Here is a 27047-nt window from a genome sequence, read left to right as displayed (position 1 = left end):
TCGTGGGTGCTGCCCGTGGTCAGAGGGGTTTGGACACAGTTGTCCGCCCCTATCACGGGCCCGCCTGGCCCGGCGGCTGTATTTGATCCCTTCCTGCTGGAAGCGAGAGGAGTCAGAGCGTCTCCTTCTGAGGGTCATTGCCCAGCGCTGGCAGAGGAGGGAGGAGGGAGATCGGGGGGATGCAGTGACAGCAGCTCGGTTTTAGTCCTTGGTAATACATATTTAACAAGGGAAAAGGATGGAGTAACAATTTTCGGGGTTGCTGCGAAGGGCTGGTGATGCCTGAGAAGTGCTGCGCTGTGGCTGGTTATTTACAGCTGGTGGACAGCATTGCCTTGCTCGGAGGTAGTACATCACTAGTTCCAAGTTGTGATGGGAACGGCACCGTGTTGGCTGTCTGAATTTGGGGGTTAAAATAAATATTGTAGCAAAGACCAGAAACGCTAAGATAAACCATAGTAAAAGACATGTGGAGTGCAGGAATCTCGTGTAATCTCCACCAGGAATTTCTGTGTAATCAGTTCTCCAGAATTTCATTCTGTCCACACTCCAAACATTTCCATGTTTGCTGAGCAGAAATGCTTACCCTTGTCTGACTCCATCTCCCAAATCATGCAGTGTAACGAAGCTATTCATGCAGTGCTTCCGTACCTGTTTTTTCGTACTATCAGAATGTGACAGCAGAGGCTTTGTAAATTTGTAGACAGATATGAAAGTAAATAGCAGAAGCAGTTTTACTGAAGTCTTCAGATCTGCCAGATTTGAATTTGGGGGGTTCGAAGTGCATAGAGAAAAAAATCCCCTAATCCAGGTGTATTAGATTATCACCGTTCTATAAATGATTTTGGTTTTTTTTTTATCCCCAGGTAAATTGTGCTGTCTCTTGGCTGCTGAGAAAGGTAAATCTGCAAACAGTAGAATGAACTTCACTTATAATTATTTTTAAATGCATTTATTTTACATTAAAAACCATTCTGAGTTGACATAACTACAAATTCTTGGTAAGTCACAGTAAAAGTGACTTATACGTCTTCAATAACTATAAAAATTATTTTACTACAAGTTCTGATCATATTAATCCTACTCATAAAGTGGTTACTAGTAGACTTTGTAAAGAAATGTTTTGCAACACAGAAACCATGATCTCCGTCAAAATGTACCTTGTCAGAATTTACACCAATAAAGATTTTTTCTTTCTGCCATACAAGTGCAGAAAGAAAATCAGACTAATGTTGCAGAAGCCTAATCATGGGTTTAGGTGCTTCTGTTTATGTAGCAGCCGGCACAGCATGTAAGCAGAACATTGCTGACAGAGCTGTGGACACCAGTTTCCTGTGAGGAGGACTATTGTGAGTCACATATTTTGTGGAAATCAGCATCTAAGTATTACAGTGAGAGGCAATATGCAAGCACTGTGTGAAAAAAGGAATTGTGGCTTGATTCTGGAACCTGGAAGGCTGGTGGTTATAAGAAGTGAGCTGAAAAAGAGAGATTTCCTGGAAAAGCTGGAATGATCATCTGATTAGGTTAAGGCTGTTATTTTTCAGCAAGATTACTGTTAGTTTGCTTATTTCACATGAAAGGAAAATAGAGCTATGGTTTCTGTTTATATAGCTCTTGAAGGTAGTGCTTGAGCTATCTGGAGTTTAAGCTACCAAAGTGTCAACATAATTTTAAACACTAGTGGAAAATACTTTTATCAACTCAAACTCAATACCCAGGTGGTATCCTGTTGTTTCTAAGAGTTTTGATCTTAGAGGACTGTTTCCCAAAGGAAGGTTGGGAACTCAGTGAACAGGTAGTTGGCCAGAAGAACTGTTCTAGCAGCAGCCAACCATTTCCAGATGCGTTTTTTTTTTTTTTTGAACATCCCTCTCTTATCAAGGCAGAGCTGTATGCCAGCTGTCTAGTAGGAAGTGGTCAAAGTACCACTGTCAGGAAAAACGGGTTTTAGGAGTGAATTGTTCTGGCAAGAGCCGCCCAGTTCTGGGACATGCTTCTTCCACAGATTGTGCAAACTGCACAGCAGCCTACCTGTGTGCATATATGCTGTGGTTCTGCATGTTTAGGTCTGATGCTGAACCCACTGCATCTGAGACGTGCCTTTTTCCTGACATGGTCTCAGAGCAAAGTTAATTAACTGTTTTGCCAGAAAAACTAGGCAGAGCTGATCAAATCTTCTCATATTTTGTAGGTCATCCAAAGCTCTAAGATATCTTTCAGTGAATTTTCAATTTTTCCACAGTCTCCCTCTGTGCATGCATTTAGGATTGCATGTGACAGATCTGCAGAGAAAGGCTTTTTATGTACCTATGGTAAGCTGGTCAGCTGAGCTGCTTTCTCTTAGTGCGACTTGAAGACAAAACATGTGATGAGGAACTTTCTCTTCTCAACTGTAGGTCGAGAACACTTCAACATAAACCAGAACAAAGTCTTTTAGGTTGCCTACTTGCACTCAGAGGCTTTCTTTAAAATAAGTAAAAATATGGGGAGGTTGGTTTGTTTGTTGTTTGGTAGGGTATTTTTGTTTGGGTTGGGTTGTGGTTTTTTAAGCAGTAGTTGGAAACAAGCAGTGAAGACCTGTTCCCACTACACGTGTTTAATGGTTAAACCTATTTTAAGTGCTGCTTGGAGAACCTCAGGGAACTGAGCATTTATTAATCATGGTTTATTAGTGCATTGTGGTATGTCAGGTTCCCCCCCACCTTTTTTTCTGGTGTTAATTTGATTTAATTACCATATAGGAGAAGACAGGTAAGTGAGATTGTATGTCATTAATTAGTGCCAAAGAGGAAGTTCTTTTCTATTCTAAATAATCTATGACAAAATACACATGATTTGCTAATATAGTATAAAAGTGTCTGGGTGTTTGGTTTTTATTTTCTCCCTGAGAGTTCTGCATCATTCACAACTTTTGTCTCAGCAGAGGTAAGAAACGTGAGAGTCTATATCCACATACCACATGGGAGACTGTTGAATCATGGAGGGACTGCCTAATGGGCTCCATAGTTTAAGCCTGTTTCTGATCTGGCCCTGGGGTTTTCTGTTGTGGGCCCATTTGCAGGCAGAATATGGGGCTGGTATGTGGTGCACCTGTGCCTGCACAGCACGGGCCCATGCAGAGGTACTGGCTGGGGTCCTGAGACCTATAGGCCCCTGTTAGTGCAGTCAGGAGTGTGAACTCATCAGGAAATACAGTCTCATCAAACTGTCTCCAGTTCAGGAGCTGGCATTCTGGAGTGTGTTTTTTTTGAAGCCGCTCCAGTCTCTGTTGTGGGGTGTATCAGTAACTGGCAGTGCAGTGGCTGTTTCCATGTGACAGATGCTGCTGTGCTGGGACCTGCCTTGAAATCAGCCACCATGTTATATGGCCCAGTGAATAGCTGGCAGCAGCACACCTTCTGTTGATATGTCCTGGATTCCAGTGAATAATACCTCAAAGAGCTAAGCATCATGTGGAAGGATCTCCAGCAATCATTTGAACTATTTATTTTCTCTCTTTTTTTTTTTCCCATGTAAATATAATTAACGTTATGATTGGAGAAAGGAAAAGTTTAATAAACACGGAAAAAGTTTCCTCTTATGAGACAGATACTGAGCTCTGAGGGATCTGGCTGCATGAAATTCAGCTCTATATTCTACTAAGTCAAACTCAGTTAAGATTCCTAAGCAGATTGTCTAAAAAATACTGATTTTCTTTTCTTGCCTAATGAAATTGAGCATTGGAAATTATTGGGCTTATTGGCCCATGATGTGTTGTGGCACTTACAAAAGTTTTATACAACTTGGTCAGACTTTTAGCTGGGCTGTAGGCGACAGAATAAGCATGTTTCACAGATAAGTTTAGTTCTGTTTTTTCTGTTCTGGAGTTTTTCTGTGTGGTAACAGCCCTTCCTGAAGGAGCTGATTTGCTAACATGATTCCCTTACTTTGTTCCAGCTCCATTATAAAAGAATTTTAAAAAAGCCTCAACTTCCAAATATATAAAATATTTTTCATACAAACCTGCAAGACTGAATCTTAGTGAACAGTGGATCCAGTCTTGGAAAAAGACCCATGCTACATGTTAGGTTAGCAGTCTTCACTGTACATGGCTGCTTTGGAGGTGAGGTGACTGCTTCTCTCTTTCAGCCTCATTTGACTGGCTGCAGACAGATGGTTTTGACTGGGGCTCACTTAGGTACTGTTTAGTTGGTTTAGTGGTAGTTTTGACATTTTGCCTTGTGACCATATTGTATGGCTTGGGGGTTTCCAACTTTTATTCCAGAGAAAACGTTGCTGAAGTAGGCTATTCTACCTCTTATTACAGCACCTATTCGATAAAGAGCAGCCATGATTAGTTTACAGGATCTCTTTTTTGTAAGTAGGCCAGTGTAAAATCCCAGGTGTCAGTGCATGAGGAAATATGTAATCTTTTTGCATGTGCCAAGAGCATGCAGTTCTTCAGGGCAGTTTGTTTTATGAGTTACCCATTGAATGCAGCAGACCTGATACTGTGACCGCTATATATAAACTGCCAGTCTTCTCCTACCTCCCCCAACCCAAAGAGTAAACCTTTAAATGTGTGATTAGATATAGTCAGATTGTTTGCTTTTAGTGCAAATGCTTTTTCAGACAATCAAGGTGCTTGGAAAGTCACCTAGTGAGGACCCTACTTCTAGTCCTCTCAAGAAAGTAGAAAGAGCTATTTCTGCAAGGGCTCAAACCTCCCCTCTGGCTCTGCTTTTCTGAGTTTGTCATTCACAGGCTCAGACCCAATTCTCTCGCCTTGTGCAAACACTTAACCATTGTGCAAAAGAGGCGAAAATGCTACTCTTTCATGTGGTACTGGTTCACGTTTCTCTCCACTAGCGTTACAGGTTGCACAAATAGCATGAGGCTCTCACAGCCTGCACTTCCCCCCAGCCCTAGCACTTAGGGCTATATCTTGTGCAGAACAGTGGCATGGCCCTTTCCACCCTCTCTGGCTTTGTGGGCACAGAGAGCTTTTGTGACACTGACCTTCCAAGTCTGCAGCAGTTCTCCATGTCTATACATCCTTGTGCCTACATCACCCAGGATTTGACTCAGTAACAGTGGGCTAATTGCCAGTGAGTGGAAACCAGGGAACAACATAAGCAGAGACCAAGAGAATAGTGTTAATCTGAAGAAGATTTATCTGTGAAATATTTGATAGTGAGGCTTGCTCTGTATTTGGGCCTTATTCATTACCAGCTATTATAGAACAAAACAACCAGAGGGAGCTGAACGACTTGGTTGTCCTGGTCAGAATTGCTTTCAGTCAGATTTGAAAGCTGACAGAAAACTATTGTAACTAGTAGAAGCTTGGGGCTAAAGGAAGATTTGACCAGAAATTGTGCTGCGGGTTAAATGGTCTGTGAAACAAACAAACAAAACCCCACAAGCAAGAAAACCTCCTAGTCATGATACCACTGATACTTGCTTTGCATTTGCTTATTGACTGATGTCCTCTCATCTACTTCTCTTCAAATTCTTCATTAGGAACCTAACTTTTCTCCCATTTGTGGAATAAATAAAGAAGAGAGATGATACTGAAAGCAGTTATGCTGCTGGGCTGTGCTCTGAGTATCAGCACATTCCCTATGGAAGAACCTGAAGATGGAGGGAAGCACTGGGTGGTGATTGTTGCTGGTTCAAATGGCTGGTACAACTATCGGCACCAGGTAAGCACTGCTGGTTCCACATGATCATGCTGTCTGTGCTCCAGAAAATGCCTGTTCCTGGAGTTGCAGGAAGATGATAGCTGCCTAACATCTAGACTAGTTCAGACCTTCTGTCATTACGGCAAGTGCCTCTACTTCTAGACTCCCAGGTGTGTGTGAAGTTTTCAAAACAAACAGCCGCAAGATTTGCTCAGAGCCTGCTCTTAGTTTGTTGTTAGCACCCCAAGAATTTCCTTCCACTGCTGCTTTTACAAGGTGAATTTTTTCTTTTTGCTTACAACTTTGTCCGGTCTTTTATCTTCTGGGAAAGCTGTCATTAGCAGGAGGAGCACACTTCTGCATCCTGGGAAACCTGTGTCTTTTAGGATAAATATTCCATTGGTAGGCTAGAGGATTTAACCCTAACTTGCAGGTATACAAATGATGTCTAGAGTTAAACCTTGCTTTTTTTCCTTTTTTTTCTTTGAATTTGTTTTCCTCTTTTCGTTATATTACGAAGAGCTCTCTTTCTTCTCTCCAGTTAAAAAATCTCTGAAGGCTGCAAATGCACCGGATGTTTTGAGAGGTGGAGGATGTGTAGAAGAGGGTTCTTTTTAACCTAAATCAGTTTGGTGACTGTTCAACATCATTGCCTCGGAGCTGTGTTGTCACAACAAGGATATGGTGCTCCAGGGTGCAGGGATCAAAGTGAGTGGCAGAAAGAGGAGAAAAAAGGGAAAAGGAGCTCCTGAGTTTGGCACTTCTGTGAAAACCATTGTGGTCTGAGTGGAGGTGTCAGTATAGACAGGATTAAATCCAAGTGACTTAACTCTGATTAAGTTCAAGACTTATCAGCAGTCGGGATACTTGGGTAGCATTTTCTCCTTGGAGAATTCTTGGACAATCCCTTAAACAGATTAACCTGTGCTTAAATGCAGTCTTTGCTTGAAACTTAAAACCACCTCTTACTTGTATGGAGAGCGGGGTCAATTTAATTCTGATTTATATATATTTTTATATTTGTAAATGTTAGAAGAATAGTTTGCTAGACTGTTGTTGGTTAAGGTGAACTCAAATGGAGATTTTAACACTGGTGTAGAAAACCAGCATTTTAAAAACTGAACTGTATTAAATGTACTGGCTACATCTGATTTGCTGAACACGGAAACTTTTCAAGTATTTATTAAATTCAGTGTAACTGCCTGTAAAATCTGAAGAGGCTTCATTCTTTCTATTTGTGTTGATTGAGGAGGAAATGAACCTTCTGTGTTTTGGGCACCCTGCATTTTGTATATGTTTCTTCTCCCCCTCAGCTTATAATCAGTTTGTAACTTTCAGTGTAGTGATGAGCTTAAAACTGAATGAACCAGGCTGACAGTCTTGCTGAATCTGAAGAACTTGTTACTGGCAAGTGCTCGCTCAACACTTTGGCAAGTAGGTTTTAGGGATTTTTCCACTGTAGCTATCACCTGATAATCATAGTTGGAATATTACAGCCTTAATATAAACTATTCATAATTCAAATTAAATCTTAAAGAAGAGAGTTTTAAAATTGAAACTGAAAAACAATTATGAAAATACTAGTGCTGTACTTGACCCCTGCTTGTCTTGAGGTGTCTAAATTTAATTACTGAGTTGTGCTCTGGTTGTTGCTTTTGTTGTATAACCAGTCTAGCTGGCTCCATTCCACTCCAGGAGGAGTTAATACCACAACATTAATTCTTTACACAAAACTACATTTTTGAAGTTGTAGCTCATGAGAATTCCTTTTCTCAGTTGCCCAGGCACAGAGTTTTTAATCTCTGTCAGTGAGCCTTCAATGGCAAGTGTATCTGCCAGTTATGAAGAACACAAGATCCATGCTTATGTATTTCCATCCAACAGTAAGTCTTTTGAACATGCCAGTTTGGCAGAAGCATGTTAACTTTTGAGTGTGGTCATGTTTTGCACACAGTTACTAAGTAATTCCTTTTCAAGGCTAGAAAAAATGAGAGCAGGATTTCTTTAAATACCTTAGTTTTGAAGATAATGTCAACTAACAATGCAAAAATATCTGCCATATCAGATTGTTCTGAATTTAAGTACTAGAAATCTCTTTACTTTAAACTACCACTTGCTTTGGGTACAGTATTAACATTTGGAAAAACGAAAATTGGAACACATTCAATAATCCTACCAAAGTTATGCAATCAGCATCATAAAAGAAGAATCTGTGTGAAGGATCCTTCAGAATATGGCTGAGCTCCTACTTGCTTGTCCTGGGCAAGATACTGTGCCTCTAACTTGTCATGAAAAGAATCAGTTCCCACAAGATGCAGCACATTAGCAATCTGTGCTGTTCTGCCTGGGGACATTTAGTGGCCAATCTTGAGGGCCTGGTGGGAGTGAGCACCCATAGTGGGAGAGTGACATATGGTGAGACAAAGGCAGCAGTTAATCCTGGGAAATCCACTTGTGTGTGCCATGAAGTGTCATCCAGACAAGGGTGCCTTGGGTATCAAAAAATTGGAGAAATTTGTTCCCAGCAAAACAAGCAGAACAATAGACTTTTAGCAGAGTTATACATTGAAGGAGAGATACCACAGAAAGGAGAAGTTATAACAGATTTTTGGAAACGTGCAGAATGATCACTATGTCTTTGTGTGTTAATGTTCTTTACCTTCCAATGGTGGGCAAAAGCACCGTAAGTAATTAAATTATTTGCTCAAGTCACTTGCAGTGGAACCAGGAATAGGACTTGGTCTTTCACATCTATACTTCATCCATCACAAAAGTAATTCCACACACAGAGATACATGTTATTGTTCGATATAATAATACCTGTACTGTCAGGTACAGCAAAGCAGTGCTTCAGGATTGTAGGTTTGAGTAATTCTTTGCTTTCCAAGGGAGAAACTGTAGAAGAAAATATGTTGTAGTCTATTTGCTTTCCTCCTACCATCACCTTTCTTCCTTAGAACTTGACCTATAGATGCGAATGTTCCTGTAAGTAGTTACTCAATCTGGCTCCTTTTATTTACCAGACTTGTTGCTATTCCAAACATTCAGCTAAGCACTCATAATGTCCTTTTGTAATATGAGACCTCAGCAGACACATCTCTGAGTTTCAGTTGCTCCATTCAGCTGTTCAGGGTGCAGTTAGTACATGATGTTGCATGTTTGTATTACATTTATATTTTGTGAACTCCAGTTGTTTTGCATGCTACCTGCACACAACACGGTCAAAACATACTCTGTTGCCTGCTGCAGTAGTTACGTGGTGGTAGTTTATGTTCCTCTGACTAAACAACCAGAAAAGCAGAAGAAATACATGAAACCTTCAAAAATGTGTCTCATTTCATACATGAAAAATTTTGGGGAAAACAGTCGATCATTGTATGCTGCACAGACCGCAGGAACAGTAAGTAAAGGCTTTGCAGACCCCGGAAACACTGAGTTTGCACCTGTAACCTCAAGGAATCTAAAACTCCATCGAAGACTGGTTATTTAGCTGTCAGTGGTCAGGATCCATTATCAGTGGTGCAAACCAAGTATAGACAAGATAAGGTTAAAACCACCGTTTGCACTTGAATATCAGTGAGATTCACACCTTGCAGACAGTTGTTTCTGGGACTGTTTCCTAGTCAGGATGATCTAAATTTGTCTTACGCTTTTACCTCATCTAGTTCCTAAAATAAATTTGAAGTGGTTTGAATAGTATAGAGCCCAATGTGATAGGCTTACTGTCATTGCGAAGTTAGCATATATATTGCTTTATGCTTGTGGCTTCTCAGTTCCTTGGTGTTTTTATCCTTATCTTGGTGGTTTTGATTAGAGTTGCTTGGGCTGTGGAAGGAGTATCGATGTGCTCCTCTCTGCTCCTCAGCAGTTACTCTGACTTCTCTGTAGCAACTTTTTGATTACCAGACTTCTGTTACCAGGCTGCTATTCAAGAGTACTCCCCTCCCATTCCTTGGGAAAGTGTCGGAGCTCTCTACTGCACATCGAGCTGGATAAAATACCTCTGGAAAGCTTAGTGGCATACATGAACAAATACAGCACTAAATGCTTCTGATAGATTTAGAGAATGAGTCAACAAAGTAGTTTACATTAAGAGAAATAGTCTGCCTGTCCTGGGAGATGACCATACCAGCGAACTGAAATCTAAAGCTAGCTTCGCATCAGAAAGAGACGGACCAGTACTTTCTGGCTACTCCAAAACACATAGTCCATGGAAAAGCCTTATGTGAAACAGAGTCTTACGAAAGATGGAGGACATATTCAAGGAGAAAAATGCCAGGTGGAAAAAGTCTGGCAAAATTTAAAATAAAAGAAAAATTTGAATTTGCATACGTGGGTTTGTTTTCAGTTCTTGTTTTTGGTTTTATATTTACTGAGCTTTGTGAGTGAAGGACTTTATTTATTCAGGGTTCTAGTCACTACCAGCCAGAGCAGTATGTTATTCTGGGACTTAAATTCTCCAGTCCTGCAAGTAACAGACACTAAGGATGTCTTGGTTGTTTGGCTTTGATTAACATTTCCTCACTATGCTTAGAAAATTGAAACTGAACTTATAGGAAACCTTTCCTAAGTTCTTGATAGCGCTGTAGCTTTTGGCAGATTCACTGATGTATGTTTAAGCAAAGGAATGAGACATGGCCGGCATCTCAGACATATTCTTCTACCATGCTTATATATTAGAGTTAATTCTTTTTTAGGCTGTGACGTTTCAGTGTACCTGTAGTGGGAATAGTGCCACTTTGCAGTGAAGCTTACAGTTCATTACATGTGCTTTTCAGCCATGAAACTTGCAGTCATAAAACAAGAAGTAACCAATTTCACAGAAGTCCAAGCTTTTCCCTTTAGGAACTATTTATGCATGCTTGTGTCATAAACAACTTGATTTTTCCAAAAAACCCACCCAAGCAGTCTGCTTAAAAGCTGCATCATTCAAATGTGTAAATGGCACAATTTAAATGTGTATGGCAGAGGAAAACGGGTGGGTGTGGGGGTTTTTTTGGTTTTGGTTTTTGGTGTGGTTTTGTTTGTTTTCTTTTAGAATTCCCCCAAATGTACATTTTGGGAAACAAAATACCCATCCCAGGAAGATAGAGTAATTCACCCTCTGATCTCTGCTTTCAAAGTCTAGGAGTTAATTATTTAAGCAGATCTTCCATAGAAATTTGTGATGTAGCAACAGGTTTAGACTAACCAGGGGATGAAAGGTCTGAACCATACTGTTAACAGTGTCAATTTTGGAGCTTGCCTAAGGTCAGTTGTGCAGTAGGAGCTGTACAGCTACGCCTTCCCCTACTCTGTGCAGGGCAAATCAAATCATGGTCACAAAAGCATGATTTGCATTTAGTGACAATTAATTCAGTAAATATGTATGGTGTTCATTTCACCTACTGAACCAACAAGAACACTACCAACAAGAGATCTGGAACAACTGAACAGCTGTCTCTTTTAGAGTGGTTTGCAGGGAGACACTGTAGAAATATCTCTGAGAGAAACGGGCTCAAATAGCTGCATTTGAGAGGCAGTTATACATCAACAGGAAATACTCTAGATTCACATACGCCTCCCTACTCTGGCAGCGGACTTTTGTATTCTGGTTTTATAGACATTTATGGGTTTACAAAGGGAACGAGGAGGAGCATGTGACCAATATCAAAGATGACAAATCAGGTCAGCTAATTCTGTGCAATAAACTCTAAATGTTTACTCAGAACTGTCCTACTTTAGCCGATGGAGTTTTAGCAGCAAAACATGTTTTTACTGCTCCAGCTTTTTTGGGTGATATCTTTATGCTACTAGCAGGTACAGTTCCCTTAGCAAAAGCCTTAAAAGGCTGGGACAACCCCTAAACAAGCATAAATTAAGGTTGAGGGGAACTGATTACATTGATTTATCTCCCTTCACAGTAGGGAATTCAACCCATTTATTTTTACCCCTAACATCTGCTTTACTGTTTACTAAGACAGGACATACTGAGCAAACAGTCAGTGAACCAGAAGGAAAGGGAGAAGAGACAAAAACCCCCTGACAATATGCATTTACAAAGCTTAACTAATTTTGTGTACTCGGTATTAATTAAAAACACCTCTGATGTCCTTACTGTCCAGCCACTGTCTGTGGGAGCACAGACACTTGCTGGTTGAATATGGTGATACCATATCACCATGGTATGCCTTAAGCATTTCTGTGTGTTGCCAGCCTATAACTGTTTCTGTCAGCATATAGAGATGTATTATATCTTGACAGTAAGAGGGGATCTGTGACCTACTCATCAGTCAGGGTAGAGAAGCCCTGATTGGTGTTTTCTTCTACTTCTGCTTGGTTTGCTTCTGAAAATCAAATACATGCTTAGTCAAACCTGCACTCTTCTGTTTTTTATTATATGTGATACCTTTATAACTCTGGTTAACCTCTACCTTTTGACTTGTTGAGGCAGCATCTGGTATAACATACAGGGAAGTGGAAAACTAAACAGTGGAGATTGACTGGGATAGGTAGAAGAGTAGGTAGGCTGACTGTGTAGTAGGAAGTGGAACTGCCCTAGTAAGAACAGTTTAACATTCAGCGTTAGTCACCTGAGGGATTTTCCCGTGGGAGTCTTCATTAGCATTGAATGTGCCTCACCCTTCCCAGAATCTTGTACAACTATCTTCTCTTTTCAGCTTCAGCTGCACTTAGAAGACCAAGGATTATAAATTTACAGGATTTTATAGTATCCTTTTGGCTAAACTAGTACTCCTAAGTCATCTGAACACACGTTAGTCAACTTAAACCACTTCAGTTTGGTTTCCACACTAGCAAATTAGATTAGTTCAACAGAAGTAAGCTTTAAAGCTTGCTTCTTGCATGCATTTGTAATGTGCGTTTGTTAGATGAGATCTCTTCCATTAAACCTGGCCAGCTTTTTCTAGCATGTGGTAGCTGTAGTTCTCATGTTTAGGAATGATTTTTAATGTCCCACTAGGTTATTCACAGACTGCAAGGTTAAAAGAAGAGAATCAATTGAGCTGGGGTTACTAAGAATTTAGCATTCTGATAGAGGTTTGTATTTACTGTAGTATCACTTTAATGCATATTGTTATTTCTGCATCATGGGAAGATGGTTCTGTAAATAAAATCTGCTTATTCATATCCTGTACAAATCAGGAAAAGAGCCTGAACAGAAATTCTGCAATTCTGTTTTCCACTGAAATCTGTTTTCTTGCCCTGAAGTTGTTACTCTGTAGAGTAAGCAATACATAATTAAAAAGAAAATTTTCTGTAACCAAAATTCTCACCTAGTAAATTAAAATTAAATAAATTCTTTGCAGTGATGACATTGGTGAACCGTACTTGCTTAAGCCAACGACAGTCTTCAGTGCCTAGTCATGCAGGCTAGGTGCAGAACTAATTGAAATTGGTGGAAATCCAGCTCCTTTCTTCTGCTTGGCACATTTTAAATTTATCTGTCAGTGCACAAGGTTTTCATTTAGAGTTTCTCACAGAACGCAGAACATGGCTGAGAACCTTTTGTTAAATTTTGTTATCTGTACCAAGTCTGAAGTAACTTCTGATTTCTGTTTAAGTGAGAAATCAAAACAGGTAATGAGATAGAGACTTTACTCATAGTCTCTATTATTAATGCAACTGTTCCTAATTAGAGAAAGATATTGAGTTTTGGTTTAACCTCTAGCAACCCTCAGTCTCTTATATTGGAATGTAGTTTCTTTTGGACAAAAGCCTGCTCTTAAGTCTGCAAAGCTGTTTTTTTTCTGGTCTCAAAGGTGTCCTGGTTTCAGCCAAGGTCAGAGTTAATTTCTTGCAGTAGCCATGAGGGGGTGGAGCCTGGAACTGTGTGGGCATGGCCAAGACCCTAATTGTATTCAAGACCATCTCAGGTCATTGTTGGGGTGGGAAAGGGGCTCTCTTTCACTTCCAAGAGAAGGATATTCTTTTCTGGTCAGAAGAAAGTGTGGCATGGTGGGGAAGAGAAGGTCAGAGAAGATCGATATTTTTTGTGGCTTTCCCTGTAAATCACTTCTTTGTCTTACACCTTTTCTTATTAATATTGTTGCTGTTACTGTTTCATTTCCTTATCTCATTGCTGTTTCCAGTAAATTGTTCTTATCTCAACCCTTTGAGATAATTTTTACCTTTTTTACTACCAACTGGAGGGGGAGGGAAAGCAAGTGACAGTGTGGCTTTTTTAGTGGGACTATTAAGTTGGAGAATACCATTTCTAAACCACGACAAAGGTAACATTTCTGTTAAAGGTAGTAATGAAAATCTGCTTAATTTCAGGCAGATGTGTGCCATGCATACCAGATTGTACACCGAAATGGAATTCCAGATGAGCAAATCATTGTCATGATGTATGATGACATTGCTGATAATGAGGAGTAAGTGATGAATGCACACGAGTCACAAACTATATGGTTACTACAAACATGCTATAGTCACCAGTGTGTTTTAAGTTTGTAGGAGTTTTGTAAGAAAAGCCTTTGAAATGTGCTCATGAACTTCTCAAGTCTTAGTCCACAGCTCAGCATCAGTTGTGGCACTGAGGACTTCAGAGCTTCATTGTTTTGAGAATAAGGGACCTTGACTCCCAGGTGTGACAGTGTCAGCAGATAAATAGCAGAAACCCACTAACATAGGGAAGCTCTGTGTATGACTTGCAGGGCTTTTTTTAAAGGACATTACCAGATAAATTCCCAGCATGTACATTCAAGGCAGAAGGATACAGGTCCCATTCTTGGTGACTGACTAGAGCATATAATTGCTTTCTGTATGAAACAGTTCAGTTAAATAGCATCTAATTCTGAGACAACTTCTGCCAAAATCACCAGACATCACATGCACAGCAGCACTGGGAGCACAGAGTTAAGGGGAATAAAGACAAGATTGCAAGGAGAGAGATGATAGTATAAGAGACCACCCACCTACATCTTCAGATTAACTGGCATGATCTGTGGTGGGATGCTTGAATGTACTCTGAGGGTAAGGACACCTGAGACAAGTATATGTAACTGACTGAAGTGAAAAGGCCTTTATATTTTGAGATCATTTAATGATACATGGTGCAAGTTCTTATACTCTCTCTCAGATGATCTGGCCAGTGAGGATAGTTTAAATGGTTTCTTAGTTGTTCCATGGTCACTGTGTGGTGTGTGGGTAATTACTCATATTTATGTTCCATTTACCTTTCAGAAATCCAACAAAAGGCATTGTCATCAATAGACCTAATGGCTCAGATGTGTATGCTGGAGTGCCCAAGGACTATACAAAGGAGGTAGGAATGAAACCCCATTTCCCAGGGTAGGTTCAGCACTAGCCTGTGTTCTGTATAAATCCTTTCAGCCTGTATCTTACACTTCAAAATGCACATTGTATAAAGCCTCCAGCTCATTTACCTGCATGAGTTGGCATGATGATGTTCATGAGATGAATATAAAGAACAGATGTTCTGAACTGAAGCAGTGGTCATAAAAGCGAACCTTTACACTGTTTCTGTGCTGACACATGAAATGAAGGAAGAAAGGTCTTGCATTCATAAATGTTGTCTCTCAATCTGAAGAACAGCTGTGTAAGACTAATTGTTTCATTAGAACAGTAATCCGATCACTCAGTGATTTCATGATTCAGTAGCCAAGTGAGTCATCAGTGGCTAATGCATTAGATAATGATGGGTTGAAAAGGATGACCAGCTAAACTTACCATCCATGCATGAATCCTGACTTTCAGGAAGCCATCTTTCTAAATGAAGATTTTGTTGTTGTTTTTATGATCAGATTTAATTTTAATCCTCTCAAATCCTTAGGATGTTACTCCAAAGAATTTTCTTGCTGTTCTAAGAGGAGATGCAGAAGCAATGAAGGGGGTAGGATCAGGAAAAGTATTGAAAAGGTAAGACAAGTTTAATTCAGAAAATAATCGCATGCATAGTTGTACATTGACACTGATTTTTAGAAAAGAACAGAGTAAATTAGAGCAGCTTGGGAATCCAGCAAGATTATTGATGGCAATTCCAGATAATTCATGTTAAAAATACAGCAGTTCTGGTTTCTTAAATTATCCATCACAAAGAAGCAATTGGTGATTATCTGACTGGTATGGAATCCAGTACAGGTTAAGGTATAACAACTCTAGAGGGTAGTGTCAGTTGTACTAAGGCATTCGTTATTAGACCATTGGCTTTCGTAAGAGTGGCTATTGAAAGAGAGTTTTATTAAGGTTTAGAGACCTCTAGAAAGGGTTTTCTGAGGCTTGGCTGAGTGTACATGAACAGTTGTATTAATCACCTGAAGTGGTGAGACTTAACAGTCAGTGGCAGAGGGACAGAGAGAGCTTAAACAGCTCATCAGCTGAAAAAATTGTATGTCTAATCCCAGCCTTGATCTTTGTGGCACAGGTACACACTGAGACTGAATGTAGACCATAGTTCTATTCCTAATGAAATAGAATTATGGTTTATATTTGATGCAAAAAAAAAAGAATCTACATGATTGAAAAAGTAATGTTAACAGCAATTAATCTTGTAAGTGATGTATTAAGCTTGTTATTTGTAAACCAAGTTAGACAAATGATTGTGAGTTTGGCAATATTCTAATATACAATGATTCAAGAATAAGAGCAATATATTTGAGAGCCTAATTAGAGGTCCTCTTAGAAGGATACCTGGTGTCAGTTATTCATCTTGCTTCTACAGAGTTTGAGATGTGAAAGTATGATGCCTACCTATAAAGTGTGTTATATTTCTTATGGCTGGTAAAGAGTTATATTTTTCTATGTACAGTAATTGCTGTAAAACCTTTAAGATTTTGAATTTGACCATTTGGAAGGACTAATAGAGTTAAAGAAAAATTGTGAAGTGTGTGTCTTCAATTGACAGTTTAATTTTAGAGGCAAAGCAATGAAACAGAACAGAATAATCCCACCCTGACATTGAGGAGAATAATAAAAAAGGACAGTAGTCAAATAAGTGATTGCTCTCAATTGTTTAAACTTCATACTAAAAAGCTGAGGTAGAAAATCATACATACAATGCATAGAGGCAAAAAGTAAATAAATTGCTGCACATTACTAGATTGTGCTCTTATAGTATCTGGAATGAGTCAAGAGGTGACTATAAAGCATTTTTTGTTTAGAAAAAACTACTGCAGAACACACCTCACCTGTGAAAGTTTGATGTTCCAATTCAAGTAAGGGAGTAGCTATGCAGAGGGCCAAAGACTCTTATGTACTCAGGAAGACAACTTGAACCGACATTTAAAAGTCCTAGTTATTTACATTTCACTTTGGTCAAATTTTTTGCACTTAGAGAGCTGGAGCCAGAAAAGTAACGCCCAGCCCTTCTTTATTAGGCTCTGTTCTGTGAATTTTCAAGTGGCCTGACTTTTGCTATTGGGTGGGTCAAGAATTCAATTATCCTCTGCCCAGAAGGTTTCCAGATGGACTTCCAGGTTGTCCCCATAACCAGCAGGTTATTGGCCAGGCAGAAGGCTGGGCACTGTCCCCTTGAGCTGCTGCAGTTGTACCCCTTTGCTGGACCCTGGTACAAAGGAGCAGAGGATGGTCTGGGGACTCCTCCCAGTCTGTTCACACATTTTATATTTAATTGTCCCTGAATACAGTTTAAAAGCAAAATCCCTTTGCAAATCTGGCTGTTAGGGGAAGACCTTGCTATCACCCAAACATGATCCATTTGATTTAGAGTGCAGTAAGACTGTACAACAAACAGTACTACACAGACGTGAGGGAACCAAAGCCTGTGAGCATTCAGTGCTTGACCAACTGCAGGGCCACTTGGTGCACGTGCCAGTCTGGCCTTAGGGGTGAGTGTGTACACACATCAGTTCTCCATGGAGTTGTAGGCTGACACTGATTTGGGTAACTGTGACCATACAGACCTCAAGAAGGTAGTACATGGACATACTTAAGGATCTTAGCAAAGAAGTTTTTGATTTATCCCTGTGTTATGGGTGCCTTCATATAACTTAGTTATAAAAGCATTCATTTTTTACCAGACTGCTACAAATGCCCACAGTATAACAAATTCTTTATGTAGCCATTAAGAAACAATTGTACTTCCACTATACCCTACCTACCAACCCCTACCTCACAATTAGTTTATGGTTTGAAATGTGGAGTGTAATTGCCATATTTCCCGTGCTTGAGGGAATAGCCTATATCCCTTTTTTTTCATTCCTCATCTCCTCTCATAAGCACCCAAAGTAGTATGCTTGAGAGGAAAAAAATATTACCAAGATGAGGAGGTGCTTTAGCTCTATTATTTTCAGATATTGACATGTCTCGGTGCTGAGAAGCATGATGGTTGTTGTAATGAAGATTAGGTTGGAGTAATTAAAAAGAGTTTGTTTGCTATTTTTTTGTAACAGTGGTCCCAGGGATAATGTGTTTGTTTACTTCACTGACCATGGAGCTCCAGGACTTCTGGCTTTTCCTGATGACGATGTAAGCATTTTGGGGATAACATAAAGTCCATCCTTTTAGTGACATACTAAAATAATAATTAATTTAAAACATGAAAATATTTAATGCACTGCTGTATTGAGGGGAGAGGCATAAAAAGAGCAATATTCTTCTTATCACTGCATTTTGGATTTTTTCCAGTTAGAATCTGAAGCATTCAGTTGAAACTAAGTTATGTAATTTCATATTTCATTGGACTTTGGTAGTCCAAGTAGACTGTTTGATGCAGGTATGACTTGGCTTTCTGGTGCACTGTACTTACCTTCTGGGACCATTACTTATCTTTTCCAGAGTGGTAAATACTAGAATATTGTATTTCAGAAGGGCAAAGCACTGGATAAATTTGTTGGGAAAACAGAGTTACATATTCACAGCAGTTAGTATTTATTATTATTAAGTGAATTGTGTGTCTGTTGAACGTAAGTGGTTTTAAAACAAACTTTCTTATTTTACAGCTTCACGTGAAGGACTTGAATAAGACTATTTGGTACATGTATCATCACAAGAAATACCGGAAGGTAAACAAGCATATCAGAAGTTGTAAAATAAAAAGAGCAGCTGGTGTGGAAGATAGAGATAGGTCTTCATTTTGAGAGTAGTTCAAAGCAGGAGGAATCTGGTACATGTGAAATTTGCATTAGGATTTTGCACCTAAAAGGATTGATCTGCTCCAGATTTTCTTTCTTTTCTGTAGCTTACTGTGTTTTTGCAGTTGATGCTGAGGTGTAATATACTGCCATTTGCTAATGCTGTATATTCTGAACTAGAAAAACAACATCTGTAACCACTGCACCTCCATAATCTGTACCTGACTCTTCCTGTGCTTTGTTCACTTCAGACTGTGCTGTTACTACAGGAAGTTTGTATATACCTCATGTTTTTCTTACAGTTGCTAATATAGTTTGAGAGTATACCTCTTGTCAGAAAATTCTGTGCATTTATTTCATCACCTGTACTGTTAAGTAGAAAAATTAATATTTAGAACATTTTATTAGTGCTTTTTTTAAAGCAGCTCTTTGTGGTAATCTGTCTGCTATGGCTGGCTGTATTTAGGAACACATAGACGACCATCAGTTCCAGAAATACTGTATTCAATAGTGATACACTTCTGTGTCTAAAGAGTGACTGTATATTTGATCTGTGCTTTGTACATTAGTCTGTGTATCCCTGTGGATTCTATAGGGATTAATACCACCTTTTCATTATGATTCTTTCCCCTTTCCATGTAGTTCCCAAAAATGAAAAATTGTCTTTTGTACCCTTATGCACAGCATTTGTTTCAGGAATAGCAGTACAGGCCAACTAGCTACAGCTGAAAAGCACTGAAGGACTTTGCTCCATTTTCTCGTGGAATTTCTTAAGGTCTCTGATTTATTTTTTTGTTTTGTAGATGGTGTTCTACATTGAAGCATGCGAGTCTGGATCTATGATGAATCATTTGGCTGACAATATCAATGGTGAGCAATCAGTTAACTTACTGGACTTAAATGTCACAACTAGTCACAGACCTAAGCAGATACTGACTCTGTCAAGAATATGTTCAACACACTTTTATATAGTTTTAGCAGGGGAGCACAAGAATTTGAGAAAGTAATACTTTCCATTTACAGGAAGTTCTTTCAAAGAATTAACGGAATCTTATAAAAGACTAACAGGGCTTTCAGTTTCTTGCAAATGAGAAGGTGAAAAAGTATTTTTTTTTCAGGAACCACGTGGTTGCCCTTAACTGGTAACAGTTAAGCTCTAGACATTTCTCAACCTCAGCACTGCTAACAACAGATGTGAAGTTCCTGCTCTCAGTTTCATTGAGTAGCAAAGGCACTTGTGAGACACCATAGCCAGGCAATTTTGCTGCACATTTGCACAATAACCCAGGATGTGGAACTCAGATTTTTCAGAGTTTCTAAGCTCTCTGCTGCAGAGCTGGAAGCTCAGCCTTGATTAGGAAGAGGAATCACAATCTTTTGAAATTCCTAGTCTGTGGCAGGGAGACCAAGTAGTGGTTTTGGAGCTGTGATTCCAGGGAAGATCAACCACGTACCTATCCATGGCATCCTGGGTCCTTGGCCCTGGAATATACTGCCTCGCACCTACCTGGACTTCTTGCAGCCCTGTCAAAGATTTACAGAAAGTTTCATGTTGATGATTGCTCAAGATAAATGCTCAGTAAATCAGCATTTTTCAAAGTTTGTTGTATCAGAAATTCCCAGTCTGAGGACTCTGGTTTTACAATCAGCTCAGCCATAGACTTACCAAGGCAGGAAATGGACAATTTCTGTATTACAGTACCCAGTTGTCCCTGGCAGCTTTCAGTGGGGAGCTGCCAAGTTTAACTTGTTACTTAGTAAGCATTTTAAAAGGTGATAAGAGGAGCCTTTTACTACGCAGACAAGGTTTGAGACTTTTTTTGGCTTTTGAGCTTTAAGCTGAGTAGGAACAACACTGTGGCTCCGTAAAATCATGTGTAGCACTTTTTCATTTTGAAATGTGGACTTCAGTTACTTCCTTCAGAAGTGCATTTTCTTCTTTAGACACTCCCAGACCACACATTTGGCAGCAAGGAAGAAACTGCTATAGCAGCACTGAGTCTGACTGAACAGAATTATTAACAGGCTTCCTTCCTGCTATTTAGAAGTAAATGATTGAAAACCAAAATACTTAGACAAATATATCATGTGCAGCTAAGTATTAAATCATGTGAGAGAAGAGGGGTTAAATAAAAAGGAGGGAGAAAAAAACCCTTTCTATTTGTCTTACAGTTTATGCAACAACAGCTGCCAATCCCAAAGAGTCATCTTATGCATGTTACTATGATGATGAAAGGCAGACTTATCTTGGGGACTGGTACAGTGTGAATTGGATGGAAGATTCAGATATGGTAACTTAGATAAGTTTTTTTCATTTTTTAAATATAGCTCTATTACAGGAGATTTGTGGAAATACTGTGTTTTATGTAAGACTGAAATAAGCAAATTGAGCTGGTAAAAGTATTATCTGCTAATCAGAACCATATATAATCTGTATTTGTTTGGGCCACTTAATTTATTTCTGAAACTAACTTTGCTGAATATTGTCTTCTTCTCTTATTTATAAGATAGAAACTTTCTAGTTCCACATTCTTATGATCTTTATTTGCTAATCTGATACCACATCTCCAAATGTGTTGAACAAATTGGACAGTTCAGTAAGTTGTATGTCTGCTTCAGGGGTGGTTAAATACTGAATTGTGGCTAACCCATTTTTTAGCATAATGCAGAATAGTATTAATGAAACAAATCTGGGATTTGTATGCTAGCCTACTCCTTTCTTGCCCATTTTCTGGGAGATTAGGACATCACTAAAAGCAATATGAGACTATGCTGTCAAATCTTCTTTTCAATTTTTGGTTTTATGTGTTTCAAAGGTTGTATAGCTCTCGCCTTATACTTCCTTCTGCATACTGGCAGTTAAGACCCTTTTCAGGTTTCCTTGCATTTTTAGAATAGCTGAATTTAAGTATCTATGACTTCATGGAAGTTTTTTCATGCAGGAGGATCTAAGAAGAGAAACACTCCACAAGCAGTTTCAGCTGGTGAAGAAACGCACCAACACCAGCCATGTGATGCAGTATGGAAACAGAGTATGTATTTGAGTGGGCTTCCTGGTCAGATATATCTTAGAGCCTTTCATGCCCTATGTTTTTATACCTTAAAAAAACCAAACCCAAACAAAATCAACTGTAAACTGACAGGGTTGATTTTAAAAAATGAAGCTATTTATCTTAGAAGACCACTAGCATTTAAGAGAGGATGATCCCGATACTAAGGGAAATCAGCCTTGCATATGATTTAATCCAAGGAGTCAGGATACAAGTTGTCCTCCAAGCTCCGCCAGTGATTTCACTTCAGTCAAGTATAAGAAGGGTATTTACCACTTCAAGGCATATTATGAATATTAATGAAATGTTAAAAAGTACAATGATCCCTCAAAGGGGAAGAGCTAAGAGGCAATAAAAATGTTTCTAGCAGTCCCATTATTCAACAGATTAAATATCCGTTAGAAAAGATGTGAGGTTACTTAACCTGGCAGTCTTTTTCCCCCACAGTGAGTTTTGCAAATAAAAATTCCCTGATTTTTGGCAGCCTTGACCTCATTGTATTAAAAAACCCAACGTGTGTACACACGCACTTACAACCCTATGATCTCCTTTATTTTCTCTAATAAAGCAAGTTTAGAGAGTTAGGTTTGCATGGCAAAGCAAAGACAGACTACCTACTGGGCATGATTGACAGTTTCCATCTGTTCACTTTTTCTCCTTCAGAGTATTTCCTCCATGAAAGTGATGCAGTTTCAGGGCATGGGGAAGAAAGCTGTGCCCATTTCTCTGCCACCTGTAGAACACTATGACCTGACGCCGAGTCCAGATGTGCCCTTTGCAATCATGAAACGGAAGCTGATGGCTACCAATGACATTGTTGAGGCTAGGAAGATTGCTGCAGAGATGAAAGCCTATCTGGAGGTAAAATCAAGTAATTCCTGCAGAACAGAAGTCAGTGTTCGTGTTGTTAGTGCTTTCTTTATTTTGACAGAACACTAGAAGGACAGTGACTGATTTTAGATTCCAGGAGTCTGACTTTTGGTCTCCCTACTTTTCACTTGTATCTTAAGAGACAGGTCCAAAAGACTGCTAAAAAGAAAAGTCAAAATCAGGTTCCTTAAAGAGCCCAAAAGTTGAGGGGGGTTAAAGAAAGAGAAATTTCATTCAAAGTCTTCAAAGTGGATTTAGAAAAAGGATGTTTTAAGTTCTTGTTGGTTTATGTACAGGTGAAAGAATTTATCCAAGAATCCATGCGGAAGATAATCACCGTAGTAACAGGATCAACAGAAAAGACCAACCAAATTCTGTCAGACAGATTGACCATCAGCAATTATGACTGTTACCAGTCAGCAGTGAACCACTTCAAAGCTCATTGCTTCAATTGGCACCTATCCGTGGTAAGTCAATCATTGGATATAACCTCATAAACATACCAGAAAAACTAGCACAGTAGTCATAGGCACATCTCAAAATCATCTTTTATTAAGAAGCTAGCTTGGGGCAGTCATATAGCCTAGTTTTGGAGAAAGGGTAAGTATTGTTTTTGGAAGCAGGAAAACACTTCACTACACCTGTAGGTAAGCAAAAAGATTACTAAAAACAAACCCAAAAATAATCCCTAATTTTTACTAGTTAGTGCTGTTCCTTCTTCAACTCCCTCTCCAAAAATCCTAATATTAAATAAATCATGTTATAGTTCTGCTCAAAGCATCTCTACTGACAAAACAGAAACACAAGCACCAGCACTGTGAATTAATAATCTTGGTGCATTTAGATTTCTGTATTATGATTTTGTGTTGTGTAGTTCCTTGCAATAGCCTCCCTGCTATTTCTTGCTGAATTCCTGAGAGTCACCTTTTAGCTAAGGGCTTTGATTACCATTTGCTCTTCCTGGGATCCCTGTTGAGGATCAAATCCTGGTGTTAGACAGGATTGTTAGACTGTTTAGACAAGAATAAGGGAGTCCGATTGTCAGGCAAGATATCCTCTTTAGTGTTTTGCTTTGTTTTGTGGGATTTCAAGAATATCATGGGTAAGATGGCCTTGCCTAGGAGGCCATGTGCAGCACAGCTGAATTTATCTAATGAAGTTGAAAAAGCAAAGTGCACAGAACAAAAATCTGTCTAGCCCAGTACTAGGTCATCAAGACCATCAGTTGAACACCTAGAATATTAGTAGCATCTCTAAATTACTTCCACAGTTTAGTTTGGATAAACAATACCTGCTCTTCCTCACTGAAATGATTAACAATGTTTGTTTATTTCAGTATGAGTATGCACTGAGACAGCTGTATGCCTTGGTCAACCTTTGTGAAGGAGGATACCCCATTGACAGGTAATGAGCTTCTCCCAGATACACAGTGTAGTTTTATCTGTGGTTAAAAAAGCAGAAGCTAATAGGCAAATGAAACCTAATCCTACAGCCTTCTCACTTGTTCTGCTCTGTTGACCATTTTGTCGGTAAAGTTTCCACTCTAAAGTTAAAAATGTTTACTTTGGAAAGCATATCATTATTAGTCCCCTCCCACTCATAATAATCCATGTCCCATGTAACCCTTTAATTTCCTTGTTGAGCCTCAGGAAATTACAGGCAGTCACAGAATCCCACTGTACTGCACAACATATGATGGCATGACTGCTGCATGATTGTTGCCCTGTAAATCCTATATGATCTTACACTGAAGAAAGCCTGGGAACTGCTGTATTTTCTGTGCTGCCCCCTCAGCTGGTGGCTCAGAACACCACAGCACTGCTGGGTTCTGGTGACAAAAGGGAACATGGTACTAGGCCCCTCACTGTGAGAATGTGGTAGGAAAGCAGGGAAGTAATGGGCCAGACTGACCCTTGTGGTCGTGTGGTAGGGCCAAGAGGAGCATGGTGTTGAAATTATGTCTTGGGAGTTTGTAGAGAGTGGGATCCTAGCTTATGAGTCATGCAAGAGGAAGAAAAGGGAGAGAGGAAGGCAGAAGGGTGAGGAATGTAAGAGTGTCCTGGTGGTTCAGACAGCATGCACATGCAACCCATAAGATGAAGTTGTGCTGCCCCCACTCCTGGTGGCAGCCTGCTGCAATCAGTTTGGGAAATAGTTGGAGAGCAGAGCACCTGAAAAATTACTCATCATTATTGTTCTCTGTTGCAGAATATGCCTGGCCATGAATCAAGTGTGCCTTGGGTATTGATGGAAATAACAGTCTCTAATACAACCCTTACTACAAGTGATAACCTTTCATAACTGTAATAATCCAGACTTTACATGCATGCAACCTGAAGAGGGTCAACCAATGTACTGGAACTGCTGGGAGCTGAGGCACCTGACCACGAGCAGTGCAGTACTTGCCGTGCTCTGCTCTGCATCCCCACATGCTGACAGCCTGCTGCTTTGAGAGGGGCATCTTGGCAGACCTCCTGGAGCTTTCAAGATGGAGAATTTGTTTCAAAGCACAGTGCTCTTAAGAATCTCTTAATGAACATTACAAGCCACCTATGTGATTGCTAAATCCATGCTAAATTTAAACATTGAGTCATTAATTCTGGAATTCTGTTTATACTATTGCTAACTATCAGCTTTTTAAACAAAGTTAATGAATTCCGTTACAGTGACTAATTTGCAGATTGGTTAAAGAGTGAAGAAACCAAAGCTTGTTCTTTAAGCTTTAACTCCTTAACAGTTTAAAGAAATTAGTTGCATTAGAGAAGTATTTGTGAACAGCACAGTTAAACTGTGAACAATAAAAATCTTTCTGGGTAGAAAGCACTGTTTCCCAAAGAAAAAAAATATCTAATGCTGTAAACTTAGCACCAGTATTCTGTAATTAATTGTATATTCACACAAACCTGTGGGAAGTCATAGAGTACAGGAATTGCCTGTGAATAAAAATAAAGTTGACAGATTCATCCACCTACAGGGCAATACAGTGTTAGACATCTTGTGTCTTGAAAATGAATTAATCATTAATTCTGTGATATTGCATTAAAAGGTTAATCTGTCCCTGAAAGACTTTTATGAGACAGGTCATCTAAAAAAAAAATCCACAACTGAACCAACAAAAGCCAAAACAAACCCCAAAACTACAACGTAAAAGCAACAACAACAAAAAATATCAAAAGTCCCAGATCACACAGATCACACTTGAAGGCACCACTTTTTAGAGATGACAAGCAGGGGGAAAATTAGAACTTGTGAAGTGATTCACAAGTTTCAGGTTGTCCATACGTTTTTACACATGGAGACGGGAAACAGAAATAATTTATAGAGTTCTTTCCAAAAAGTGTGTTAAAATACGCAAAATTACCTCACCTCCACGGGAAAAAAATGCAGAGAAAAACTAAACCAACATCTCCAGGATGGAGAGTTCTGGGTAGCTCCAAACAGAGTAGAGGGGTTGTAGGGGGTGTAACTGAAACTATGTTTAGATAAAGCAGAGCCAGATAAAGCCGGGAACGTGAACACTTTCAGATGAGTGAGAGACAGAGGCTTTACTGAATTAATAAATGAAAGTTTAAACGTTAGACGTTGTTGAAAGTTCGGATATGTCCTGCTCTTGAGTTACTTCTTGTTTCTTTTCAGCTGTAAAGCTGTCTGGTTTTAGCAGAAATCCAAAAATAAGAGTATGAAATTTGTGACTGCCTGAAAGTGTTGCAGGTGTTTCCCTGATGGCAGGAGGAAGGGCTGGCCACACAGGACAGCTTTTAGTGAGTCTAGCTGCTATCAAGAAAAGATAGCCAGGAGCCCCCAAACACTTTGAAAGAACAGAAATTACTCTTTCAAAGCCCTTTTAAATATATACATTAAATCAACTGTTTTACTTATTTCTACTTTTAGAGTTCTCTGCCCTAGAAATCCAGGCTGCTCCTCAAGCACTTACTGTCATCAGTTCATAGGTTTAACAGTTTTTTCCCTTTACTTCTGAAGCATTCAGAGGAGGCTTTTGTTCTTTTGGGTTTTCATATCTAGAATGCAGAGGTAAAAAAAAAAAAAGTCCTCCAGGTTCCTCATAGATGGTGTCACTTTACAGCCAAGAATCTCCAGCCATGCTAAATAGACCTCAAAAAGTAATTATCAGGTGAAAAATCACATATCCTTATTTTCAGAGATCAGTTACACCCAGGTGGCACTTGTTACCACCACGTGTCCTGGCTCTCTGGCAGACTCTTGTAGCTCTGAGATGCAAAGCTGAAACGTGAAAGTGGAATTCTGTTCTATTTTCCTCTTGCAAGAGTGATTTCCAGAGCTTCACCATCCTAAATGGCAGTTACCCCTTCCCTCAGGGATGTGCCAAAATAAAAGATAGACAATCTGCTGAAGATATCACTGCGCCCACAATGCTGCTTGAGATGCAG

General features: G+C 39.4%; 1 protein-coding gene across 1 annotated transcript; it reads left to right on the top strand.

Moving 5' to 3' along the window:
• Positions 1-859: 859 nt before the first annotated feature.
• LGMN (legumain) lies at positions 860-25609 on the top strand. The gene is made up of 14 exons (XM_018082811.3): positions 860-899; positions 5503-5684; positions 13941-14038; positions 14850-14931; positions 15460-15545; positions 18038-18113; positions 18587-18649; positions 19522-19588; positions 20891-21009; positions 21661-21750; positions 22432-22629; positions 22935-23105; positions 23975-24042; positions 24847-25609. The coding sequence occupies exons 2-14, from the start codon at positions 5547-5549 to the stop codon at positions 24884-24886; spliced, it is 1296 nt and encodes a 431-aa protein (XP_017938300.1). The 5' UTR covers positions 860-899; positions 5503-5546; the 3' UTR covers positions 24887-25609.
• The last annotated feature ends 1438 nt before the right edge of the window (positions 25610-27047 follow it).

This window comes from Manacus vitellinus, unplaced genomic scaffold, assembly GCF_001715985.3.
Source record: "Manacus vitellinus isolate BGI_N305 unplaced genomic scaffold, ASM171598v3 scaffold_6_pilon, whole genome shotgun sequence".
Taxonomy (NCBI): domain Eukaryota; kingdom Metazoa; phylum Chordata; class Aves; order Passeriformes; family Pipridae; genus Manacus; species Manacus vitellinus.
Note: the sequence above shows the minus strand (reverse complement) of the source record. Positions and strands in the feature narration are given on the sequence as shown.

What these genes read in the sequence shown, in the direction of transcription:
- LGMN (XM_018082811.3), top strand. Translation starts at nt 5,547, where the DNA reads ATGATACTGAAAGCAGTTATGCTGCTGGGCTGTGCTCTGAGTATCAGC. An exon ending in TGATGCAGTATGGAAACAGA is followed by an intron (nt 21,751 to 22,431) that starts GTATGTATTTGA and finishes TTTCTCCTTCAG; the next exon opens with AGTATTTCCTCCATGAAAGT. An exon ending in AGATGAAAGCCTATCTGGAG is followed by an intron (nt 22,630 to 22,934) that starts GTAAAATCAAGT and finishes GTTTATGTACAG; the next exon opens with GTGAAAGAATTTATCCAAGA.